This window comes from Bufo gargarizans, chromosome 9 (genome assembly GCF_014858855.1).
Source record: "Bufo gargarizans isolate SCDJY-AF-19 chromosome 9, ASM1485885v1, whole genome shotgun sequence".
NCBI lineage: Eukaryota > Metazoa > Chordata > Amphibia > Anura > Bufonidae > Bufo > Bufo gargarizans.
Window position 1 is genome coordinate 79,802,224 of NC_058088.1, and position 24,951 is coordinate 79,827,174.

The 24,951-nt window shown below is 42.4% G+C and overlaps 1 protein-coding gene across 1 annotated transcript in view; it reads right to left on the reverse strand.

Moving 5' to 3' along the window:
* Window positions 1–24,951, reverse strand: part of IL1RAPL2 (interleukin 1 receptor accessory protein like 2) — an 889,940-nt gene that overhangs the window by 773,450 nt on the left and 91,539 nt on the right. Inside the window, exon 3 of the mRNA XM_044268964.1 lies at window positions 20,131–20,284. Within this exon, the coding sequence (XP_044124899.1) occupies window positions 20,131–20,284 (154 nt within the window). The remainder of the gene's footprint in view (window positions 1–20,130; window positions 20,285–24,951) is intronic.

The following is a 24,951-nucleotide window of genomic DNA, read 5'->3' on the forward strand; positions in this document are numbered from 1 at the left end:
TGGGCGGGGAAGAAGGTAGTCCACTAGACCTGTCTCATTTATCATTTTCTAAGCCTGTTTTAGGCGTAGGAAGCTGGCATAGATTAAGACAGGCGGTGGATATGCGGAAGTTCTGTACATGGCACCTCTACATAACTTTGGCGGATCCACCGCCAGTGCAGGAGTTATTAAGAACGACATCTAAAATGCCAGTCTTAATAAACGAGCCCAGAAGTATTTTTGCAAATAGGCTTAAAGGGGTGTCCCATCAGGAAATCCCAAGTAAGGCTACTTTCACACTGCCGTTTCTGGGTATATATATTTTGTTTATGGTAATGCAAACGGATCTGTTCTGAATGGATACAAGCGTTTGCATTATAGGTGCGGATCTATCTGTGCAGATACCAGACGGATCCGCACCTAAACGCAGGTGTGAAAGTAGCCTAAGCATGTCTTGTTTATAGAGGCGTATTTCACAGCATGACCATGCATTAAATGGAGACCAATCTGCAATCTGCCCTTTATTTCTTTCTAACATGCATTTGGTAGGATACTAAGCAAGACGTAGGGGGCAAAATGACTGCAGGAGCTGACTACACAGGTTGTCTGTTGTGGTCTGTTACCATGGTGATATAAGACTGTATATGAATTGTAGGCACACAAACAGGAAACGTTTCATTAAAATTTTTGGAAAGAGACATGAGTAAGGCTTCTCTCACCCTTAGCAATACGCCATTATTAGAGCACCTTTGGGCAGTGACGCATTTTTCCTGCAATGTCCACTGTAGGAGAAATATAGTGCTAAATCCTGGTCAAAGTCAGTCATATCGACTTCTAACTACATCTACTTTTATTCACACTCAACAAAAACATCACAGTCTTGGTGCTTGTTCACACACAGCAAAACATAACAATGGTCACCTGGAATCCTTGGTGTCAGTTAACACCCGGCTATATGCTCAGCCACAGACAAGTTCACTGGCAGGCTTTCAGGCAGCTTCAACACCTGTTTACAATCTTCAGCACAGAGTACTTCACAGCTTTTCTGTCAGATGGAGGATAATCCACCCCACCAGATAAAGCTGACTGCTTTTTATAAGCCTTCCAAGACCCGGTATGGAACGTTGGGAGTAGCCACCCACCCAGCACTTTGGCTACTCCCAGTAAGAGCCGCCCCGGATCAGCTTTACAGTCATACTAAACAGCTGAAGTGTCAGACTGCAAAGCTATAAGAAAAAAAACAGCCCTTACCTCACCGAGGCCAGGAACCTTGGTGACACGTACCGAACATCAATGATGGCCCCTTGTTCCTTCCTACAATATATAAATACTGTATATATATATATATATATATATATATATATATATTCACCAAATGAAGAGGCAGCACTTCCAGTCATGGGTGATAGGGTGACGACCCCAAACTTTATTCCCAGCTTGCTGGGAATAAAGTTTGGGGTCGTCACCCTATCACCCATGACTGGAAGTGCTGCCTCTTCATTTGGTGAATATACATATTGGAGGACAAGCCAGCCTCTCTGAGGAATATTGCACCCAGCGCACAACGTCTGACTGTGCTGCTGCACTATCTGTTGTATTATATATATATATATATATGGGGGCAGACCTTGCAGGATCAGACTACACAGTTTGCTTGTTATGGAAATACATAGACCTATGAAAACATGTTTTTTTATTACAACAATTTAAAAAATGTATTCTTTTTTAAATCAATAAGGGTTGTAAAAATATATATAGCATTTAAAACCAATTTGTGCAATTCATAGCAGAATACAGAGAAGATGTAAATATATTATTGATGTTAAACATTTAAATTAAAAATATTAACAAAGAACACACAAATGAGTTAATATCCGTAATGTAACAATTACTGAAGTGGTCCTGTATACATTCTGATTTCAAGGAAATATTACAGAATGCAAGACATTTCTTAAGTAGGCATTACTGCTGCTCTAGTAATTAGTTGTGGATTCAAAAGAACAGTACAGCTGGCTAACTGCCCTGGAGACCAAGGAGCATCACTGACTATACAGTATGTCTTATATGGTCTTTAAGCAATTTCCATGGCAACCCAAACAGGAGAATGTCCATTTGCAGCCAGACCACTGAAGTAACAAAAAAAGTTTCATCTGTTTCGTATAATATAATATTCCTTTCTGGTCTAGTAATCAACAGCTACTGGCACAAAATATTACATCCGAAACTAGCAATGGTCAAACAACCTGTGGCAGGCACAGCACTATGAAGTGCCTTTTGCGCTGTGGCATTAGAAGAATTTATGATATCTTGCAATTTTAGTCTAACCAGACTGTCTATTCCTCTTCTAGCGCAGTTCTATGGAAACAGTAGGTTTAAAGAGCACACCAAATGCTTCTTTATTAACTTCAACTTTTCTTCATATATAACACTGCCGCCTCTGCAGCATAGTCCATGTACAAAACATGTGTTGAAAAGATATCACAAAATGGCGGTATGCATAAGATGGTGGTTCAACTGTTCAATCTTGTCATTCAACATAAAACATATTTCTTTCTTGAGCTTCTGTACTTAGTTATTTAAGCACTTTATGATCTCTCTGAGAGGTCTAACTAATAGTTCGACTTTCAGTATGCAATTAGCAATGAATATTTGCAGATTGGTTGAGTATGATCTGGTATGGTTGCAATTGAACTTGTATTTGCAATTGGTGGAACTGTAAGTAAACGCATATATATCTAGTTCAGTATACAGTTCAAAACACAATACTAACAATAGGAACATTATATAACTGTTCTAAATACCAATTTTTGGCCTCTTGTTCCCATAAAACTCAGTGGAGTGAATGACTCTTCAGCTCCTGTCTCTGGTGAATAATGATTCTAGCAGCAGGAGATGGGGGAATTCCCAGACAGGCTGTGCGTGAGGCTGGCTGCGATTGGTGAAAATTCTTGCTGTATGAGAAGCTGGTTGTGATTGGTCTAGACTTCTGCCCAGCAACAACAGATTCTGTTGTTTCTGCTGTGTCACTGAGCTTACCTTACATTACAAAATGAATCTTAAAGACATATTATCTTTTTCCGCTTCTGTGAACACAATATATAATAGTTATATGACATCCAAAACATGATGTTGCAGTAAATAACTGCTTTTGTCTTTAACACATACACATAGGAACTATATTAAGGCTATTTGGCATGTTTAGCTGTATACACATATAAGCTTTACTAGCAACCTAGGACACGTCTTAGCTGGCCAGCTACACAACCTATAAACTAATGGTCTATAATAATGTTTTATATGGAGTGTAGGGGTGAACAAACATCTATTTTTCAGGAAACACACTAGCTGAAATTCTGGAACCTAATTGGTAGAAAAACACCCACCACATGACATGGTTCAGATGCATGGCTTACCTAACCATACCAATTATCCCAGCTACACTGCTAAAACCAACCCCTGTAATAATATCTCCTCATGACTATGTTGTGTGCTCAGCCTGAGTGGTCAGAATGTGCAACACAAATATTACCCCTGAAACGCTCATGGTGCCTAAGAGGCCATTCAGACTGAGTTTTTAGTAGGCTGTATTTGGCACAGATTTTGCACCAAAAAGCCACTGGGCAGATGCATAGAGACTACTTTCTATTCTTTTGAATGGTAGGCTGTGCTATTGTGCATTTGGCTGCGGGTCATTACTGTGACTGTCCCAAGAAAGTACATGTCCTTTATTGGGGCAGCCAAGAGCGTGAAACACTGCCTCCCTTTTTACATGGGATGCTGTCAGCTTAAAACAAGTACTGATAGATGATACAAAAAGCTGATCAGCATTCATTTAAAGGGCATTTTACGTGGTCCAAGACAAAGTCATTAGTATGATCATTCAGTTGCTCACAGTTTGTATATTGTTGGCAGCACAGCCTCTGTTTACACAGAGAGATGTTCTGCCAACATTGGTGTAGTTGCTCGTTTGTCAGCTGATCACTGCCCCGTTCCAAGCAATTCCTATGAACACTCTTTCAGTCAATTATCTGGCCAAGTAAATGTTCCTTAAGCCAGGTACTAGTTTCTGGAGAAGGTACACCAAGAAATCTATGGCAACTCCCTTACAGGCATAGATTTTTTTTCTGACACACCTAACTCCTGTTCATGTGCCAGAATTATTATCTCTTGAATATTTTGGCTTTGGTTTGCTTTTAGGACTGGCATAAGAAATGCTATTCTCAATACATTCCCCCATAGTGCCTTTAAAATACATACTCGCAAAAACACACTCATGTTCTCCATGGCTTTGAGCTCTATAGCTGTAAAAGGAACTTACAGTCAGGTAGCCAATCAACACCCTCTTAAATGTAGACCTCCAATCCTAGGCTAGTTTTTACAGTCATAAATCAGTCCTGAAGAGATAACAGGCTAGCAATATAGGAATTCAGTAATGTCTCACTAGATCCAGGGCATTTGTTTGATATGGGATTGGGTGTTGTGTCTCACATTGTGGATCCACTGAGCCACCTGTTTGGACTAGTAGGTCTTGAGCCTCACAGGAAGGCAGCACTGGTGTAACAGGATGGAAACAAATGTAGTAGAGCTCGAGAATCACAGCAGTGGGATGTAGAACTAATGCATATCTCTGCTCCAGAATCCAGGCAAAAGGCAGGAAAGGGTGTAGCCTGACAAAGTCACCGGAGAAGAGAGGCAGAAGGAGTCTTGGCTTGAGAGGCAGTAAGTGAGATTGTTGTTTTACTTTAATCCTGCTCTGGGACAGTTGTTTCCCAATTATTGCACATGCTTCCTGGTTCATGAGTGTCTGCTAGTTCTCTCTGCTTATTGAGAGTATTCTTGTGTTTTTGACCTGGCTTTGTTTGCTACTGTGTGTGACTATTCTCCTGCCTCTGTATCTCTGTACCTTTTATCTCGCTTTGTTTTGATGTGGATTGTTCGTGACATTGCTATTCGATGCTGTTTTGGCTTTAATGCTTCACCATTTTATTTTTACCCTGGCTAGAATGGTTAATCAACGTGATTGCTTCTCCTGCAGCTTGCAGATACCAGATGAATACAAGATATATTCCATTCTACCAAAAAGGAGCACTCAGGGTTATCTAGTTAGATTCCTGATAGTGGGTTTGCTATTACCAATGTAGCTATGCCCTTGTAGGCAGAAACGTGTTGTGATTGTCACTTCCTGCTGCCATAGCCAGGTTTTAAAACCCAGCAACCCTAAGTGCAGAAGTAGAGACAGGGATAGCCATAGGAGTAGGATGGGGCAGTGCTCAGTGCTGGGTCCGGAACAGGTGAGTAACATTAGATAGCTGGAAGTTGCAAAAAAGGGGCTTATGAGCCATGCGGTGAAATTTTTGGTCACAGAATACATGTGAATGGGGTAGGCAATGACAGATTTTACTGGATTCAGCAGTTTAAAAGTCCAACACCATTTATTTTCCATTAAAGTTACAACAAAACAAAAGTCCTTGCCCATCTGGCGACTAACTAAACAGTGGTTTTTTTCTCACCTATGCTCTCAACAGAACAGAGAATATTAGGCTTTACACAGCCAACAGGTCATGAAGGTTCCAGGTATCTGACACTAAATGAGTATTTAAGGCCTATAATTATTCCCACAGTAAAGACATTGGCAGCTACAACTAGGTTTGTCTCAGGCTAGGGAAAGTGTTGTACTGGAGTGGGGAGGGAATGGCACATCCCGATACCAACACCTACATGCCATTCTGTAAAATCCAGACCTATAAAACACTTTAAAGAAAAGTGCCTCAGCAATCTACACTTTGCTGAAACCACCCAGCTTTCATAAATTTTTTTACCTTACACATCTGAGCATTCTGGGTGAGTTATATTTTTCCCCTCCAGTACTTTACCAGCCACCATGTTACAATACTTATGAAATAATGTCTGCATTGACAAAACTTTAATTGAGCTTGTCAACTTTACCAAGAAGATGTACAAGAAAGAAAGTGATATACTAGTTTGCAATATTAGGAATCTGTGACTTACTCAATTTAATATAGAAGACATGCATAATATTCAGTAAAACCTTTTTTGAAAGAACAAATGTACAATGGTACATTATCAGTTATCAAGAATAGAAGAATTGAAGCCTTCATATAAGAGGACTGATATATCAGCATTATGAATAATGATTTGTAGTGTTGAGCGAGCATGCTCAGTCGAATACCAGTTCGGCTCGAGCATCGCTATGCTCGGCACATGGCGGTACTCGCCCGAGTACCGCATGTGCTTGAGCACAATGCTCGAGTCTCCGCCCCACCCGTTTCGCGGCTGCTATGCAGCCAATAAACGTGCAGGTAAGTACTGCCCTCACTGTAATGCCAGTAGCCATGTTGGCTACTGGCAGTACAGTGATTGGCTGGCCGGAACACGTCATCAGGTGATATATAGCTCCTGATGACGTGTGTTTGGCTCATTCTAAGTCAGGGAGAGCGGAGGATAGGAAGGGACAGAGAGTGTAGGAAGTGTAATCGAATATTATAAGTGTACAAAAATGTTTCAGAAACCCAAAAGTCCTTGTAAGGACTACTGTGTGACAGCAGCAATATATTTTTGTAGCACAACCTGCGTTAAATTGCTCAGTGTTAGGGAGAGCTGTGCATAGGAAGGGACAGACAGTGTAGGGAGTGTAATAGGAAGATTTTTATACAAAAAACTTTTCAGAGACACAAAAGTGATGTGTGTGACAGCAGCAATATATATTATTATCGCATCCTGCGCTAAATACCGTGTAATAGGCCGCTGCGGACTGTTAAATTATCCGCGTCACATCTCCTGTTTCAAGTATGGGCATCCCTAAAATATCAGTGACATCCAGTACACTTTTACCATACACGTTGTCCGCTGCAGACTGTTAAATTATCCGCGCCACATCTCCTGTTTAAAGTGTGCTCATCCCTAAAATATCAGTGACATCCAGTGCAGTTTTTCTGTAGAAACTGTGAACTGTGAAATTACCTGTGGTACCTGTCCTGTATAAATGTTTCCGCATCACAAATACTGTTGTAAACTTCCAAATCCTACGCTACTGTACGTGTTACATACTTTCAAGAATATATGACATTTAAAATGAAGACGGCGAGAAGTGGCCGTGATGCTGATGGTGCACGCAAAGGCCGTGGCCCTGGGCACAGAGAAACAGTGTCTGCTGCCAGAGCACAAGAAAAACAAACATCCAAGATACCTAGCTTCATATCCCAGTTTGCAGGGCAGCGCAGGACACCACTCTTGAAGTCAGCCCAGTGCGAGCAGGTGGTCAGTTGGATTGAAGCACCACCCTGTCTTCCACCAAGTCCAGTCTCAGTAGCCAGGAGTCTGGTCCACACAATCCTCACCCTGATCCTCCTCCCCCTCACCATTTACAGTGTGGTCAAACAAGTGATCCCACATGAGGAAGTGGAAGAGGAGGTGGTGGACGATGAGGTCACTGACCCTACCTGGGAAGGTGGCAAGTCGAGCGAGGAGAGCAGTACAGAGGGAGAGGGATCTGCAGCACCGCAACAGGCTGGAAGAGGCAGTGGAGTGGCATAAGGGAGAAGGCAGGCCACACCAAACAGGCCCACAACTGTTCTACGGAGCACTCCCTTGTATAAATCTCCCTTGCCAAGGCGTAGATGTTCCGCAGTCTGGCGCTTTTTTGAAGAAAGTGCGAACGACTAAAGAATAGTAGTTTGCAACCTGTGCCATACGAAAATCAGCCAGGGCGTGAACACTAGCAACCTCACCACCACTAGCATGATCCGCCACATGGCATCCAAGCACAGTAATAAGTGGAACGAATGCCTGAGTCCACAATCTGTGTTTGTGGGTCACATCACTGCCTCCTCTTCCCCTATGCTACATGCTGGCCAATCCCCTGTCGAAGGCGCAGGCACGGATGCATCCCGCCCTGCACCTGGACCTTCGCAAGCACCATCAGCGACCGCATCAACTTCCGTGTCCCAGTGCAGCGTCCAAATGTCCTTACCCCAGGCTTTTGAACGCAAGCCAAAAGACCCACCCACCCACAGGCCATAGCACTAAATGCGCAGCTTTTCAAATTACTGGCCCTGGAAAGGTTGCCATTTAAGCTAGTGGACACTGAGGCCTTCCGCAGCCTGATGTTGGCAACCGTCCCGCGTTACGCAGTCCCCAGTTGCTGCAATTTTTCATGGTGTGCCGTGGCCGCCCTACACCAACATGTGTCCCGTAACACCACACGTGCCCTGACCAACGCAGTTATTGGAAAGGTCCACTTAACCATGGACATATGGACAAGTGCATTCGGCCAGGGACACTATATTTACCTGACTTCACATTGGGTGAATGTTGTGGAGGCTGGGAGTGAATCGTACGCTGGGATGGCACAGGTGCTACCGACGTCAAGGATTGCGGGCCCTAATTCCATCAGGGTTTCCGCCAGCACCTACGTTAGTGGCTCCAACCACCACTTCTGCTCCTCCGCCTCCTCCTCCACTCCCACCTCTGAATTATCCATGTACAGCACCAGTTGGTAGCTGGAAACAGTGTAGCACTGCAGTGGGGAAGCGGCAACAGGCCGTTCTGAAGCTGATATGCGTGTGGACAAACTGCACACCGCCGCAGAGCTGTGGCAGGGGATAAGAGACCAGACTGAGCTGTGGCTCTCGCAACTCAACCTAGAACCAGGCATGGGTTTGTCTGATAACAGTAACTTGGTGGCAACTTTGGAGCTCGGCAAGCTTAGACACATCCCATGCCTTGCCCACGTCTTCAACCTTGTGGTTCAGCGGTTTCTCAAAACCTACCCCAATTTGCCTAAGCTACTGGTGAAGATGTGCCACGTGTGTACACATTTCTGCAAGTCATCAACAGCTTCAGCCGGTGTGTCGACGCTGCAGCAGCGCTTGAAATTGCCAGTTCACCAGCTGTTGTGCGACGTGAGCACACGCTGGAACTCCACTTTCCACATGTTGGCCAGGCTTTGCTAGCAGCAGAGGGCAGTAGTAGAATACCATCTGCAACATGGTTGTCAACTTTCCAGTCAGCTTCTGCTATTCGCAAGCAAGGAGTGGGCATGGATGTCTGACCTCTGTGAGGTTTTAAGAAACTTTGAGGAATCAACACAGATGGTGACCGTCGATAACGCTATTATTAGTGTAACCATCCCACTTCTGTGTCTACTCAAATGCTCGCTGCTCACAATTAAGGACGACGCTTTGCATGTGGAAGAGGTGGAAATGGGGGAAGACATTACACTGGGTGATAGCCAGACGACCCTCATTTTGTCTTCTCAGTGCAAATTGGACGATGAAGAGGAGGAGGAGCAGGAGACGGTTGCCTCCGCTACAGAGGGTAGTACCCATGGAAGTATAATTTCATCTGTTCAGTGTGGATTGGCAGAGTAGGAGGAAGAGGATAAGGAGATTGAGAGTGATCTTCCTGATGACAACAGCGAAGTCTTGCCTGTTGGTACTCTGGCACACATGGCTGACTTCATGTTAGGCTGCCTTTCCCGCGACCCGTGCGTTATACGCATTTTAGACAACACTGATTACTGGTTGTTCACCCTTCTCGACCCCAGCTACAAAGAGAACTTCTCATCACTTATTCCTCTGGTGGAGAGCATGAGCAAAACGGTGCAATACCAGAAGATCCTTGTTGAAAATTTGCTCCAAAAATTTCTATCTGACAACGCTGGCGGTAGAGTCCGTAGTTCTTTGTCCAACCGAGGAGGGGAGACAAGGGGAACACACAGCAGTTCCAACAGAGGCAGGGCAACACTCTCCAAAGGCTGGGACAGGTTCATGACACCCCGCCAGTACCCTCAACCTGATGCGCGGCCTACTGTCACAAGGAGAGAAAATTTGGGGAAGAAGGTGAAGGAGTATATAGCAGACAGTGTCAGCATCCTCAATGATCCCTCAGTGCCTTGCGACTACTGGATATCCAAGCTGGACACGTGGCATAAACTGGCGCTCTACACCTTGGAGGTGCTGGCCTCTCCTGCCACCAGCGTTTTGTCTAAGCAGGTATATTAGTGCTGCTGGTGGCATTATAACAGATAAGCGTACCCGCCTGTCAACTGAAAATGCTGACAAGTTGACTCCTCTAAAAACGAACAAGGCCTGGATTGACCATGACTTCGACTCTACTTAATGTACTGAATACACTGTATTACCATGCACCCCTTCCACCACAAACAAGAGTATATGGTTGAATCTTCCTTTTCTCATCCTCCTCCTCTTCCATCATATCAACATGCTTTTTCATTACATATCATGCCCTTGCATAAATGCCCTTCAAATATAATGTTTTACAGGGTCAGCTCACCTGCAGGCCCTTACATATAATTTTTTAGATGGTCAGTTCAGCTGCAGGCCCTCGCATGTAATTTTTTAGAAGATCAGCTCAGCTGCAGGCCGTCACATATAATTTTTTAGAGGGTCAGCTCAGCTGCAGGCACTGCATATACATTTTTAGAGGGTCAGCTCAGCTGCAGGCCCTCGCATACAATATTTTAGAGGGTCAGCTCAGCTGCAGGCCCCGCATATAAATTTTTAGAGGGTCAGCTCAGCTGCAGGCCCTCGCATACAATATTTTAGAGGGTCAGCTCAGCTGCAGCCCCTCGCATAATTTTTTTTAGAGGGTCAGCTCACCAGCAGGCCTTCACCTACAACCTTTTACTTGGTCAGCTCACCAGCAGGCCCGCACCTCAAATCTTTTACAGAGGCAGCTCACCAGCAGGCCCGCAACTCAAATCTTTTACTTGGTCAGCTCACCAGCAGGCCCGCACCTCAAATCTTTTACAGGGGCAGCTCACCAGCAGGCCCACAACTCAAATCTTTTACATGGTCAGCTCACCAGCAGGCCCGCAACTCAAATATTTTTACAGGGTCAGCTCACCTGAAGGCCCTCGCATATAATTATTTAGAGGGTCATCTTATCTGCACGCCTTTGCTTATAATGTTTTACAGGGTCAGCTCACCAGCAGGCGCTCGCATATCATTTTTTGCAAAAATCTTTTACTGGTCAGCTCACAGGCAGGCCCTCACCTAATTATACCTAATAGGTAATTTGTGCACATGCTGCCTTGCTTGGATGTGGTAGCTGTAGCGGTTTCTCAGGCTCCCTCTCCTGAATCAAACACTGATTTCCCGTTACCCGTAGTTACGGAAGTTGATAGGCCAGACACCCGAATGGATCGTTGCCGTACTGGGGTCGTGCGATCGGCCCCAGGTTAACTAGAGTCACCAAAGCGGCATCAGGCCCTTACCCATAATGTTTTAGAAGGTCAGATAAGCAGGCCCTCGATACAAATGTTTTTGCGGGTCACCAGCAGGCCATCAATAATAATTTCTCAAGGGTATGTATGATGCCCTCCTTTATGTGTAATAAAGTGTGTATTGGAGTGCCTTTTTTTTTGGGGGGGGGGGGCAGCCCTTTCACTTAGTGCATAGGCTTTATGCAGAAGGCTGAGGACCATTTAAAGAAAAAAACGCCTAAGGCTACTTTCACACCAGCATTTTTGCTGTATCAGTCATGGATCAGCAAAAACGCTTCCATTCTGATAATACAACTGTCTGCGTCTGTTATGAATGGATCTGGTTGTATTATCTTTAACATAACAATGACAGATCTGTCATGAACTCCATTGAAAGTCAGTGGGGGACAGATCCATTTTCTATTGTGTCAGAGAAAATTGATCCGTCCCCGTTGACTAACATTGTGTGTCAGGACATATCAGCCTGGATCCGCACCACATCGCAAACAGGAAAATGCTGCTAGATGTCCGTGATGGGGATGCAACCAAACGGAACGGAATGCATTCTGGTGCACTCTGTTTCGGTCAGTTTTGTCCCCATTGACAATGAACGGGGACAAAACTATAGCGTTTTCTCCCGCTAGTGAGATCCTATGATGGATCTCAATAGTGGAAAGGGAAAGCTCAAGTGTAAAAGTAGCCTTACTTGACTCAGTCAGTAAGCTAAATGAACGTTTATGGCAATAGACTTTATTTACTGTGGAAAGGATTTATTGCTTCCAATGCCCTCCACACTGGCCATCCAAAGACTCACGCATCATGATAAATCCCCCCTCTACTTGCTACTTGAATAACCGGCACCACTGACCACCTTTTCAAAAAAGAAAAACAGTTTAGGTTTGTTGATTCATACACGTTTGTGAGACAGCTTGGCACAAACCAGAAATATTGCGGCTTTTGTCTACTGCAGATCGGCTCTATTCACTTGAACAGGGATGAGCTGCAATACTAGATACAACCCATGGACAGGTGTGGTTGGGTGCTGTTTCCCGAGGGGGAAGTGGAAACGGGTCAGCAAGTCTTTTTTTTTAATGATGAACTTCTTTAAGCGTTACTAGTGCCTAACAAGGGGCAATGTTCTACTATTTGATAGAAGGAAAATCATGCCCTATAATTTGATGAGTTGATATAATTAAAGTCTTGTGGTTAACATATCTTTTCAAAGACCACTTGTAAAAAGACCCCCCACCCCCATAGCTCCAGAGAAGTGTGTACTCATAATCAGATTTACATCAATAGTTATTGATGCAGTTAGAGATAATGAATACAGCAGAAATGAAATTAGACGGCTTCAACACACCATTGTTTGGCAGTACATTTAGATTTAATGAGAATCCGTCATCTTCTCATTTAAAACACATAATTTATTATTACATAGAATAATGAATTAGCAGTCTTTTTGATCTCTGCCCTTCAACTTCTAATTATGACACCTCTGGGTCCCACATTAAGTAAATTCTTGGCCACAAATTTTGAAATATTGTATTTCATTTGAATAATAGATGTGTCTTATTGATGATTTGCAGAAAGGTTAAAACGCAGAGTGAAAAGCTCCACAAGACCCTGAAGCATTAAAGGGTCAACTTAGAACGCAGCTTGATAATGACTGACTGGTTAGAAATAACAGCGCCTTGTGCCAGGAAACTTTTAGAGTTTAAAGAGTAGGTTATTGCTCTGTATAAGGTAGAACTGGAATTCTCTTTACAGTTTTTTTTTGTTTGATATCAGGCATGTCAATGATTAGCAAGAAGCTTTAAACACGTACATCTTTTAATAGTGAATAATGATAAGAATACAGAAAGTTGAATGCATGTCATTGTTTTAACTAGGCCCAGCTGCCAATAAAGAAACTGTCATCAGAGTATCCCTGAAGGAAAGAAACCAGCCATCTTAGAAGGTTCAGAACCATCAAGGCCGCGCAAGATTATGTGAGTAAGGTAACACTCGCAAGAGACTTTACTGCTGTGGAAAGAGTTCATTGCCTCTGGTGTCTACCACATGTTGAGACGGATTGGCTATCTGGATCTCAATTTTGGACCTTTCAGCTTGGGAATTGCAGAACGAGTCAACAGAATAGCATGCCTGAGGTTATTTGGAGAGACTGTCCTTAGAAAGAGAATCAGGGAGCACTGCTACTATTATAACTATTTTTGCTATCCATACACAGCTTTAAGAAGCAGACAATACTGTTAAATACTTTGGAACTGTACCTATTGCTGCTATATGTACTACATTTTCGCAGATGACACTAAAATGTGTAAAGTAATTTACACTGATGAGGACAGTATACTACTACAGAGCGATCTGGATAGATTGGAGGCTTGGGCAGATAAGTGGCAGATGAGGTTTAACACTGACAAATGTAAAGTTATGCACATGGGAAGGAATAATGCAAGTCACCCGTACTTATTAAATGGTAAAACACTCGGTAACACTGACATGGAAAAGGATCTAGAATAAAAATTAAAAAAAACAGCAAACTAAGCTGCAAAAAACTGTGTCAGGCAGCTGCTGCCAAGGCCAATAAGATAATGGGTTGCATCAAAAGGGGCATAGATGCCCGTGATTAAAACATAGTCCTACCACTTTACAAATCATTAGTCAGACCACACATGGAGTACCCTGAAAGATTATCAAAATTAGGGTTATTCACTTTAGAAAAAAGACGACTGAGAGGAGATCTAATTACTATGTATAAATATATCAGGGGTCAGTACAGAGATCTATCCCATCATCTATTCATTCCCAGGACTGTGACTGTGACGAGGGGACATCCTCTGCATCTGGAGGAAAGAAGGTTTGTACACAAACATAGAAGAGGATTCTTTACGGTAAGAGCAGTGAGACTATGGAACTCTCTGCCTGAGGAGGTGGTGATGGTGAGTTCACTAAAAGAGTTCAAGAGGGGCCTGGATGTATTTCTGGAGTGTAATAATATTACAGGCTATAGCTACTAGAGAGAGATCGTTGATCCAGGGAATTATTTTGATTGCCTGATTGGAGTCGGGAAGGAATTTTTATTCCCCTAAAGTGAGGAAAATTGGCTTCTACCTCACAGGTTTTTTTTGCCTTCCTCTGGATCAACTTGCAGGATGACAGGCCGAACTGGATGGAAAAATGTCTTTTTTCGGCCTTATGTACTATGTTACTACTCCCATCAACAATTTAGTAAAGAAATACTATTCATTGCAATGAACGGGCAAGATTATTAATGCCATCATCTATCTACCAGCCCTGCATCTGTATTCCTGCCTTACACTCTGCCAATCACCTAACATCAAGGGCACCAAGCAGGATCCACCAACAAATAATTTCCTCATAATATAGGTCATTAGTACAGACAAGTGTCTATGAACATATAAAACATCATACGCTGATGTGGATAAGGAACGGTCGATGGATACTCAACTGAATTCTTCTCCCATCAGATAGGAAATAGAAACTATGCGAATAGTGGCATAATGTGTTTAATAACATATTAATTCCAAATCAAAATCATTTAAATAACTCTACCTCAGTATTGTTGCTGCCAAATGTTTTATGACAATCAATGGTCAAAGTTTTCTCATCTTCTAATGAGTACTTCTAGTAGGATAACCAACTATGACACAAAGCACACATCCCCTTAGTAGGTTCCACATACATGACAATGAGTGACTACTGCATGGTAATAATGATGACTACTACATAGTATCAAGATCTGAATATAACCCTTTAGAATGTGGTGGAAGAGAAGGCAATAGGACAAAACTGCTTCTACCCAATAAAAAAAAACTTGTCAAAAAGTGGTCACTTAGTGTATATTTCCTCTTTGATATGCCAAGCAATTATATGGTTCTTAAAGTGTAACTGCCATTTCACTACCAAAAATGAAATTCCTAACATATGTGATGCTAAAGGGAAGATATTCATGAAGCTGCATTTTCAGCTAATGTTACCTTTCTGATGTCTGTATTCAACCCTTAGCAACCATATTTCCCTGTGCCTCTATTTCAGCAACTTCCTAAGATGGCGTCTGCTGCACTTCCTGTGGTGATCTTTTCCCTTTCTTGAGGCCATCCTGTATTTCCCTCACTTCCCATAAGCCCTTACTCTCCTCACGTGCACTAGCACACAAGCATCATATTTTTGCAGACAGGTGCCCCCTAGATCCTATTTTTGCAGCCAGAGCCCCCAGACTAAATTTTTGCAGCCAGGTGCCCCCTATACTTTAGTAACATAGCCAAATACTCACCTGGTTCCTCCTAGCAAGCTCCAACACAGCTCTCCCCTCCAGCAGCGCTATGTACACTGTCAGATCGCGCTGCTGTGAAGGAATACAAGCGCAGCCCTGACTCATTGCAGGCCAATAAGGCTGGGAGGAGGAGCCAGTGTACTACAACACTGAACGCGCATCCAGGGCTGAGCTCCTCCTCCCAGAGCGGATCCGTCTCTTGTTTTGAAGAAAGAGAAGACGGACTGCACATGGCAACGCACTGAGGAGAGGGCTGCACAATGGTAATGTGGCACACATTTGTGGGAGTTTTAATCATGTAAAACAAAAAATGATTACATTTGAAAACACAAATGAACATATACTGTAGGGTACACTATACCATTACAGTATAAAAAATAAAATGGCAGTTACACTTTAAGGAAATAATATACATTATTTTTAGTATTCTAAAATATAAAACAACAAAACAATAAAACATCTTGATGATTAAATCATCTGTTAAAATATTCCAAGGAGAATAGAATTTTTCAGTTAGACGAAATGGAACGTGTTTGACACAAATGGCATTAGAGATGCAGAATGTGTAATCTGAATATTGGCTAGCATTTACTCAAGTAAATCTTGCTCTGAGCTGTGGATATGGAGCCAATGAAAGCTGTAATTGAGTTCAATGTAGTGTAAAATAATAAGCGCAAGTCACTTTCATACAGAAATTGTACACATTTGGTTTGATAGTGTAAATGGATACAATGTTGTTGATTTTTTTATTTTAATGGTCTTCTAGATGCATTTGTTTTAACATTCAAGCTGACCTAATATTCTGAAGACATCTTCATAGACCCCAATATTAGGCCTCACCTTTAAACATAATTTCACAGTTTATACATGCACAAAAACTACAGTCAGGTCCATAAATATTGGGACATCGACACAATTCTAAAATATTTGCCTCTATACACCACCACAATGGATTTGAAATGAAACAAACAAGATGTGCTTTAACTGCAGACCGTCAGCTTTAATTTGAGGATATTTACATCCAAATCAGGTGAACGGTGTAGGAATTACAACAGTTTGCATATGTGCTTCCCACTTGTTAAGGGATCAAATGTAATGGGACAGAATAATAATCATAAATCAAACTTTCACTTTTTAATTCTTAGTTGCACATTCTTTGCAGTCAATTACAGCCTGAAGTCTGGCACGCATAGATATCATCAGACTCTGGGTTTCACCCCTGGTGATGCTCTGCCAGGCCTCTACTGCAACTGTCTTCAGTTCCTGCTTGTTCTTGGGGCATTTTCCCCTCAGTTTTGTCTTCAGCAAGTGAAATGCATGCTCAATCGGATTCAGGTAAGGTGATTGACTTGGCCATTGCAGAACATTCCACTTATTTTCCTTAAAAAACTCTTTGGTTGCTTTTGCAGTATGCTTTGGGTCATTGTCCATCTGCACTGTGAAGCGCCGTCCAATGAGTTCTGAAGCATTTGGCTGAATATGAGCAGATAATATTGCCCGAAACACTTCAGAATTCTTCCTGCTGCTTTTTTCAGCAGTCACGCCATCAATAAATACAAGAGAACCAGTTCCATTGGCAGCCATACATGCCCCACGTCATGACACTACCACCACCATGCTTCACTCATGAGGTGGTATGCTTAGGATCATGAGCAGTTCCTTTCCTTCTCCATACTCTTCTCTTCCTATCACTCTGGTACAAGTTGATCTTGGTCTCATCTGTCCATAGGATGTTGTTCCAGAACTGTGAAGGCTTTTTTAGATGTTGTTTGGCAAACTCTAATCTGTCCTACCTGTTTTTGAGGCTCACCAATGGTTTACATCTTGTGGTAAACCCTCTGTATTCACTCTGGTGAAGTCTTCTCTTGATTGTTGACTTTGACACATATACACCTACCTCCTGGAGAGTGTTCTTGATCTGGCCAACTGTTGTGAAGGGTGTTTTCTTCACCAGGGAAATAATTCTTCGATCATCCACCTCAGTTGTTTTCCGTGGTCTTCCGGGTCTTTTGGTGTTGCTGAGCTCATCGGTACATTCCTTATTTTTAAGAATGTTCCAAAGCTGTTTTGGCCACGCCTAATGTTTTTGCTATTTCTATAATAGGTTTGTTTATTTTTTTTCAGCCTAATGATGGCTTGCTTCACTGATAGTGATAGCTCTTTGGATCTCATCTTGAGAGTTGACAGCAACAGATTCCAAATGCAAATAGCACACTTGAAATTAACTCTGGACCTTTTATCTGCTCATCGTAATTGGGATAATGAGGGAATAACACACACCTGGCCATGGAACAGCTGAGAAGCCAATTGTCCCATTAGTTTTGGTCCCTTAACACGTGGGAGGCACATATGCAAACTGTTGTAATTCCTACACCGTTCACCTGATTTGGATGTAAATACCTCAAATTAAAGCTGACAGTCTGCAGTTAAAGCACATCTTGTTTGTTTCATTTCAAATCCATTGTGATGGTGTATAGAGCCAAACATGTTAGAATTGTGTTGGTGTCCCAATATTTATGGACCTGACTGTATATAATAAAAAGTTGCAAGTCCATTAACTTACATGTCTTGTCCCAGTGCTGTACATAGAAATCAAAAAGCCCCAAAGCACAACTCAGAAAGTTCTTTCTTGCCTCTACACAGTTCTACCCTGATACAAATAAAATTAACTATCATTCCCCAACTCATTAGAGTTGATTTTTGGTGCGATTCTATGACCAGATTTTTTATCAGGAGTCCTGTCTACCATAAACAGGACTGTCTGAAGCAAGCAACCCTTAAAGCTGGCCAAACGCATACGACAGGTGTCGTCTGACAGCTACCGCTCCTGATCCCCTCACACACATACCTGATCGTCCAAACAAGCAGTAGTAAGAGGGGGGAAAAACTGCTGCCAAACTCCTCTGGCAGTAGAGTTATCTCCCTTAGAACAAAAGGATTGGGCATTTAAAATTAAACTATCTAATCTTTACCTGTCCAGACAGATGTCAGAAAAGAGTCTGAAGGCCCCCACAGACATTAGATGGTCAACCAGTCCCACCAAAAATTTGGGGTTAATCTGACAGATTAAATGTGTGTGTTCAGCTCAAGATCAGACTGTGCTGTCAATCTGTGTAGTAGAGATACAGACTGATGACATGGCTGATTTTCCTCTGATCACCATACAAAATGAACTGTAGAGACACCGAACAAGCAGAGTACAGTGGAAGATATGCTGCAATTCTAACACAGCTGTACTTAAAAGGCTATGTACACCTATGGGGGCAATTTTTAAAGAGGACCTTTCATCAGAAAAAAGTGTGTGCAATTCTTATACTTCCTTATCGGGCTGCTGCTGAACTTGTAGACATCCAGACCGAGCTTGTCTGTCTCACGAGAACTTGAGCTCCTTCTCCCCGGCTAAGAGCGGGGTGCTGCAATTGGATGCGCTCGCTGCCAGGGAGAAGATAACCACGCCCACCAGAACTAAAATGTCAACACCTACTATAACCAAGTCGCCTCATTTGCATATGAGGCGACGAAACAAACGGGGAGCACAGCGAGCAAATGGGAGGGGGGGGTCCTTTTGAAAAGCAAACGGGGGTCCTTTTGAAAAAAATAAGTGTCTGAACATCAGTGGCAGCAGCCCGATAAGGTAGTATAAGAATTGCACGCACTTTTTTCTGATGAAAGGACCTCTTTAAAACTAATAGTTTGTACTCATTTTGAGCAAAAAAAATCATTTTTAAATTGATCTTTATTAAAAATATTGAGCTCTTTTCTCTGTACAGGGCTGAGATGCTGTAGTAGCAGGATCTGAATTTTCCCCCTGCCCAGTCACCCAGCTCACTTGACGGCTCCTTATCTGTGCTCTCTGACCTTATAAGTACACATTATAGCTCAATCCTTATCTTACTGATGGGGCTTAAATGTTATGAACATAGTAAACTAGATATCAGGTTTATTAGATGACCCCCCCCCCCCCCCCACAAAGTGGAAGTAACAGCACAGCTAGACAAACAGTTAACCCTTTGTGATAGAACGGCTCAATAAAGACCAATTGAAAAAATGATTTATAGCCCAAAATGAGTAAAATACAATCATAAAAAAAAGGTTTACATAGCCTTTGAATGTGCAATCCATACCTCTAGCTAAGAAATGCATGTAGGACAAAATGTTAAAGTCTCTTTTGTATATGGACTAGCCATGGCCCAGTTATTGGTCACAAAGGATGCATTACCTGTTTTCGCTAAACCAACACCCCAGAGGACAGATTAACTGTGTTGTACTGTACTACTGTATCATGTAGGCATATTAGTTTATATATGGTGTATTTATGTTGGTACTATAGTACACTTTATGGTGGGATTTACTTGGGTATTGTGTTTAACGCCTACATACGTACAGTACATTATTTTTGCAGTGTCTGGTGGCAGAACAGTGTAGCATTAATATTTATGCAGCTATATGGAAGCAGTATTTAGCCAACTCACAACACCGATATTTACACACTATAAACTGTAATAATTAGGCATCGGTTATATGTACTCTGTATGGCAGTACACTAGTGTATAGGATATGAAAAGGTAAATGATACAGCACAGACGGCACACGGTTTTGAGTCAATTCTTACCTGTTACCTTTAGTTGAATTGTCCGCCTGATTAGTCTGCCTTCAAACTTAATTTCACAAGTATAATTTCCTATATCGTCTTTCTGAACATCTTGTATCAAAAGGCTATTTCCTTTCTGCACAATCAGGCTCCTCCACTTCTTTGGCTTGCATTCCTGCAAAGAAAGCACAATTAGCGAGCCCATAAGTCTAGTTAGATGCATCAGCTGCTTCGTGTTTTGGATAGTTTAGTTTTTTTCTATTATTATTTTTAAGCCATTGTCTTAGTAACAGAATAAAGTAAGGCCATACTCCATGCAGAATTAGTTTTTCATTCTAATAGACAGCTTTTTTTTTTTTTTTTTTAAAGGAAACAATGCGATAGGTTTAATTAAATAGGAAAATTGGATTGGAAAGGGCTTTTTAAATGTCATATTCAATTGTCTTTTCCGGCAAGGCAGAAGAGAGTAAAAAATAATAAATCCGGTAAAATACTGACTAAACTTTATAAGAAGTAAATTACCAGCCATAATGACAGAGCTTAGGAACTACAGAATTCACCGGGAGCTCATTCATTTGAATTATTTTCTCAGTATGAAAGTCGGAAGATATTCCAGAAGATTCTGAATGTGACGTATGTGTTTGCTCTTTCGTGATATACAGTAGCGTGGGCTCACTGTGCTAATGTTCCTGGCTCAGAGTGATAAAGACAGGCTCTGTAGGCAAATAAAACTTTATGTCAGACATGTCATAGGGAGTGTGAAGAGGTTAGCAATAAGCATGTTGGAGAGAAACTACTTTTAGGTGTTGTCTAGAAGACACAAAAAGGAGTTGATCCTATGAAAAAGGTTCCCAATAACCTACTTGATTAGAAATGAGCGAATCTATTTGCAGATTTTCTAGGCACCGAATTGAAGCCAAATCTTTTCGGTTCCGATTTGGACAAACCTTGTATAGCGGCGCCCAGGGCTTAAGCAATCAATAGTGTTCTGTCACCACCAGGCACGAGGTAATTGCAGTTAGTTGCGTCCAAGCAATAACCACGGTTTGCAGCGACAACTATAAAAGTAGATACAGTTACATCTGACGCTGTATCAGACCAAGGGGACGGGTGAAGGAAAATTTAAACATTTGTAAAAAAAAAATATGAAATGAGATAGGAGCTTTTTATAAAATAAAAAAAAAGTCTGTGTTGTAGATGACTAGAGGCGGTTATATATCAATGTCCAGGGCAATTGGAGCAACTTTGTTTCAGAACAAATAGATTCAGAACCGAACCAAACTTTAAAAAAAAAATTGGCAAATCTGGAACGAACCAAATCTTTGAAGATTCGCTCATATCTACTTGGGATCTTTACATGGTCCATGGAAGTAGATGATATCACATTCATTATGGTGATTTTGTGTTCCGTGAACCTATTGTCATGATTTTCACAGTTTGCATGAACTTAGTACCTAGAGGAAACCCACCGCATGCAGGACTTTTGTGGTTTTGTACAAAAACATTCTCCTAAACAGAAACCTAATGGATCCCATTATAGTTAATTGGGCCTGCTGTGCTCCGTTTGGTTCAATTATTTGCACTTCCGTTTTTTTTTATTCTTCTGCTCCTATAATAGAACACAAGAACGGAAATATGAGGTGCAGATGTAAAATAAGCCTTTGGGTCCTTTTTCTTAGGCAGATTTCTGCCAGTGAACAAGCATATGTGGATCAGCAATCATTGAAAAATTATTTTTCCAAACACCTAGATTAGACTACTTTTGCAATTGCATGTAGTTAATAAATTTACTATAGCCACTGAGTTATTCAATAAAGTGTATCCACATAGCACCACTTGCTGCTAATGCTTTGCTTATTTCTCTCTCCATCTACTGAGGTGGACGCACATGCTCAGTTCCATCCTTCAACTGCCACCAGCTGTATCTATTGATTTATTGTCAGAAGCTGTGACAGACTACAAGCAGGCTCAGACCGGCCCCACAGGAGGACAGGTGAATCCCCCTGTGGGCTCTAGAGCAAGATGGGGATCTAGTCCCCCACCTTTGCACAAGTGGCATATGGCATAATAGACCGACCGACATATAGGTACGCTGGCTTAGATGCTATACAGTACATTGCCTATGTTCATATAAAAACTGGGTAGTGTGGGCAGGGAATATATGTATGTTGTTTTACAGTGGGCCCCCAAAATAAATTTTACTGGTTGGCCCTAGGCACCGCAGTCCAACACTGGTTACAAGGAGAGATTTGCAGCAGAAAGAACAAGCCCCCTAAGAAAGAACACACTTCATGAGGTGTGATAGAGAGCTGAAACAGAAAGGACATGCCCCCCGAGTGCCTAGCATGAAATAAATCTAGCAAAGCAGTTGGAAAAATGAGTTGGGAGATCTCTGGATCCATGTGAGGTACAGGGTTGGTTCCAAGTTTTTTAGAAAGAGATTGTCGTGTACTACATGATGTCTGAATATCCAATTTTAAAATTATTCATGGGATCAACCCTCAAAATGCCGATTACATGAGGCCCTATATTGGCTTCAAACTGTTTATCTATCGTATATTGCAAGGCGACAGCTTTGAAATAACATGTCACCTTAAGTGAATTGATGACCGCACCAAGAAATGTTTGCTAAGTGTTTCAATATCCTAGGAAGCCGTGCGTGCAAAACATCAGCATAAATAAAAGTTGTACCAGTAGCAGGAGGTATAATTGGATTGAGACCTACAATCCTAAAATGGTGCATTATCCTCTAGCTGACACTCTGCCAGATTCATGCACTCTTTGTAAAAGTACTGAAGAACCATTCATTACTCATTGTGTGTATGCTCTGAATGGTGGGGACAGGAAGCAGGATTCCCAGGTGACTCCTAATATTGCTTTACTTATACTTATGGCTGAGTCATGCACATGCTAAACTGTGCTCTGAGGCTTTATGTAATAGTCCCTCATATAAATGTTATCACACATCGCCCACTAGTAAGCCATAGGAATTATAGCCGCTGGACACGGCACGTAATGTGTCTGCTTACTGTAGCTCCTATTCAGAAAATCCTTCACTAGAGAGACATTATACTGTACACGTCTGCCAGATCGCCTCATCTGCTGCCTAGGCCTCTCTGGTGGCAGCACAAAATGCAAGAATGTCTAAGATAATTCATACAGAGGCACTGAATTCTCTCCGCAGCTGTGGCTAACAGCTTTTTTCTTTATGTGGACGATCCATAACACTGCTGTGGGTGCATTTATAATGGACTCTTAACTACCCTTAATTAGTGATGGACGAACATCAGCCGGGATGTTTCACGAACGCGCGTTCGCGGTTAAATGTTTCGTGAACCGCGCATTCGTGGCGGGCCTTATTCACTTTTATGGCAGGCGACCCTGAAAAACCTTCAGGTCATATTTGCAGCTACCAAATACTTACTAGAAGTGTACAAATAGTCCCACAACATGGACAGTGACATACCAGAGGGGGATCAATGGCAAAAATTCCCACAAAAAATATGTATTTTAATCAGGGGCCACATTTTTATGCGTCTTAAAGGGAAACTCTCAAAAATGTGCCCTGCTGGAGCCTAGCATTTTTTTTATTTTAGGCCACGGGAGTACAGGCCCCAGAAATTAGGCATTCACCTGACAGAAAAGAACAAGTGATTATGTGGCTGGAGGTATATTAGACGGTCAGTGGATAACAATGTTACTGTAGGCCAGTACAGGCCCCAAAAATTAGGCATTCATCTGACAGAAAAGAACAAGTAATTATGTGGATGGCGGTCACTGAATAACATTTTTACTGTAGGCCAGTGGAGTAAAGGCATCAAAAATTATGCATTCACCTGACAGAAAAGAACAAGTGATTATGTCGCTGAAGGTACAATAGGCGGTCACCAGCTAAAAATGTTACTGTAGGCCAGTCTAGGCCAAAAAATTAGGCATTCACCTGACTAAAAAGGAATAGTGATTATGTGTCTAGAGGTACATTAGGCGGTCACTGGATACAAATTTTACTGTAGGCCACTGGAGTAGAGGCCCCAAAAATTAGGCATTCACTGACATAAAAGGCCTTTTATGCCGCTGTATATTGTGGGGATTTACTCTGGTAGGCAGGTTAGTGGATGCAATATAGAGGCAATAGACCGGGTTTTCAATCAATCTTCAGTGTTTATTCACACGCATAACATAACAGAACAGTCCCTTTTCAGGCTTGGTGCTTGTTCACACAGAGAAAAAACTAAATAACATTCACCTGGTATCCTGGGTGTCAGTTCACATCCGGCTGAATGCTCAGCCTCAGAACGTCCACTTGCAGGCTGTAAGGCGGCCTGCTCGCCTGACACAGGGCCTTTAGACCTCAGTGCAGAGAGCTACCAAAACCACAGCGTTTCCACAGCTTCACTGTGAAGTGGAAGATAATCCCCCAGATGAAACTGCTGGCTGGGTTTTTATTCCAGCCAAAACCCAGCCTGGAGCGTGTGGAGAAGCCACCTACCATGCACTTTGGCTGCTCCGAATAAAAGCCAGCACTAACTGTCGCTGACAGTTAAAATACCAGCTCTTACCTCACCGAGGCCAGGAATCTCGGTGACACATACCTTCCGTCAATGACGGCCCCTTGCACCTTCCTACATACCTCCCCCCTTTGTTAAACCCTGAGGGGTGAACACTTGCCAGACAGTGTACGTGGGACAGGGCATCCGCGTTTCCCTGTAACCGGCCTGCCCTATGTTCCACGGAAAACTTAAAGTTTTGTAAAGACAAGAACCATCTGGTGACCCGAGCATTCCTCTCTTTGGCTTGGCTCATCCACTTGAGAGGGGAGTTGTCAGTCACCAGACAGAACTT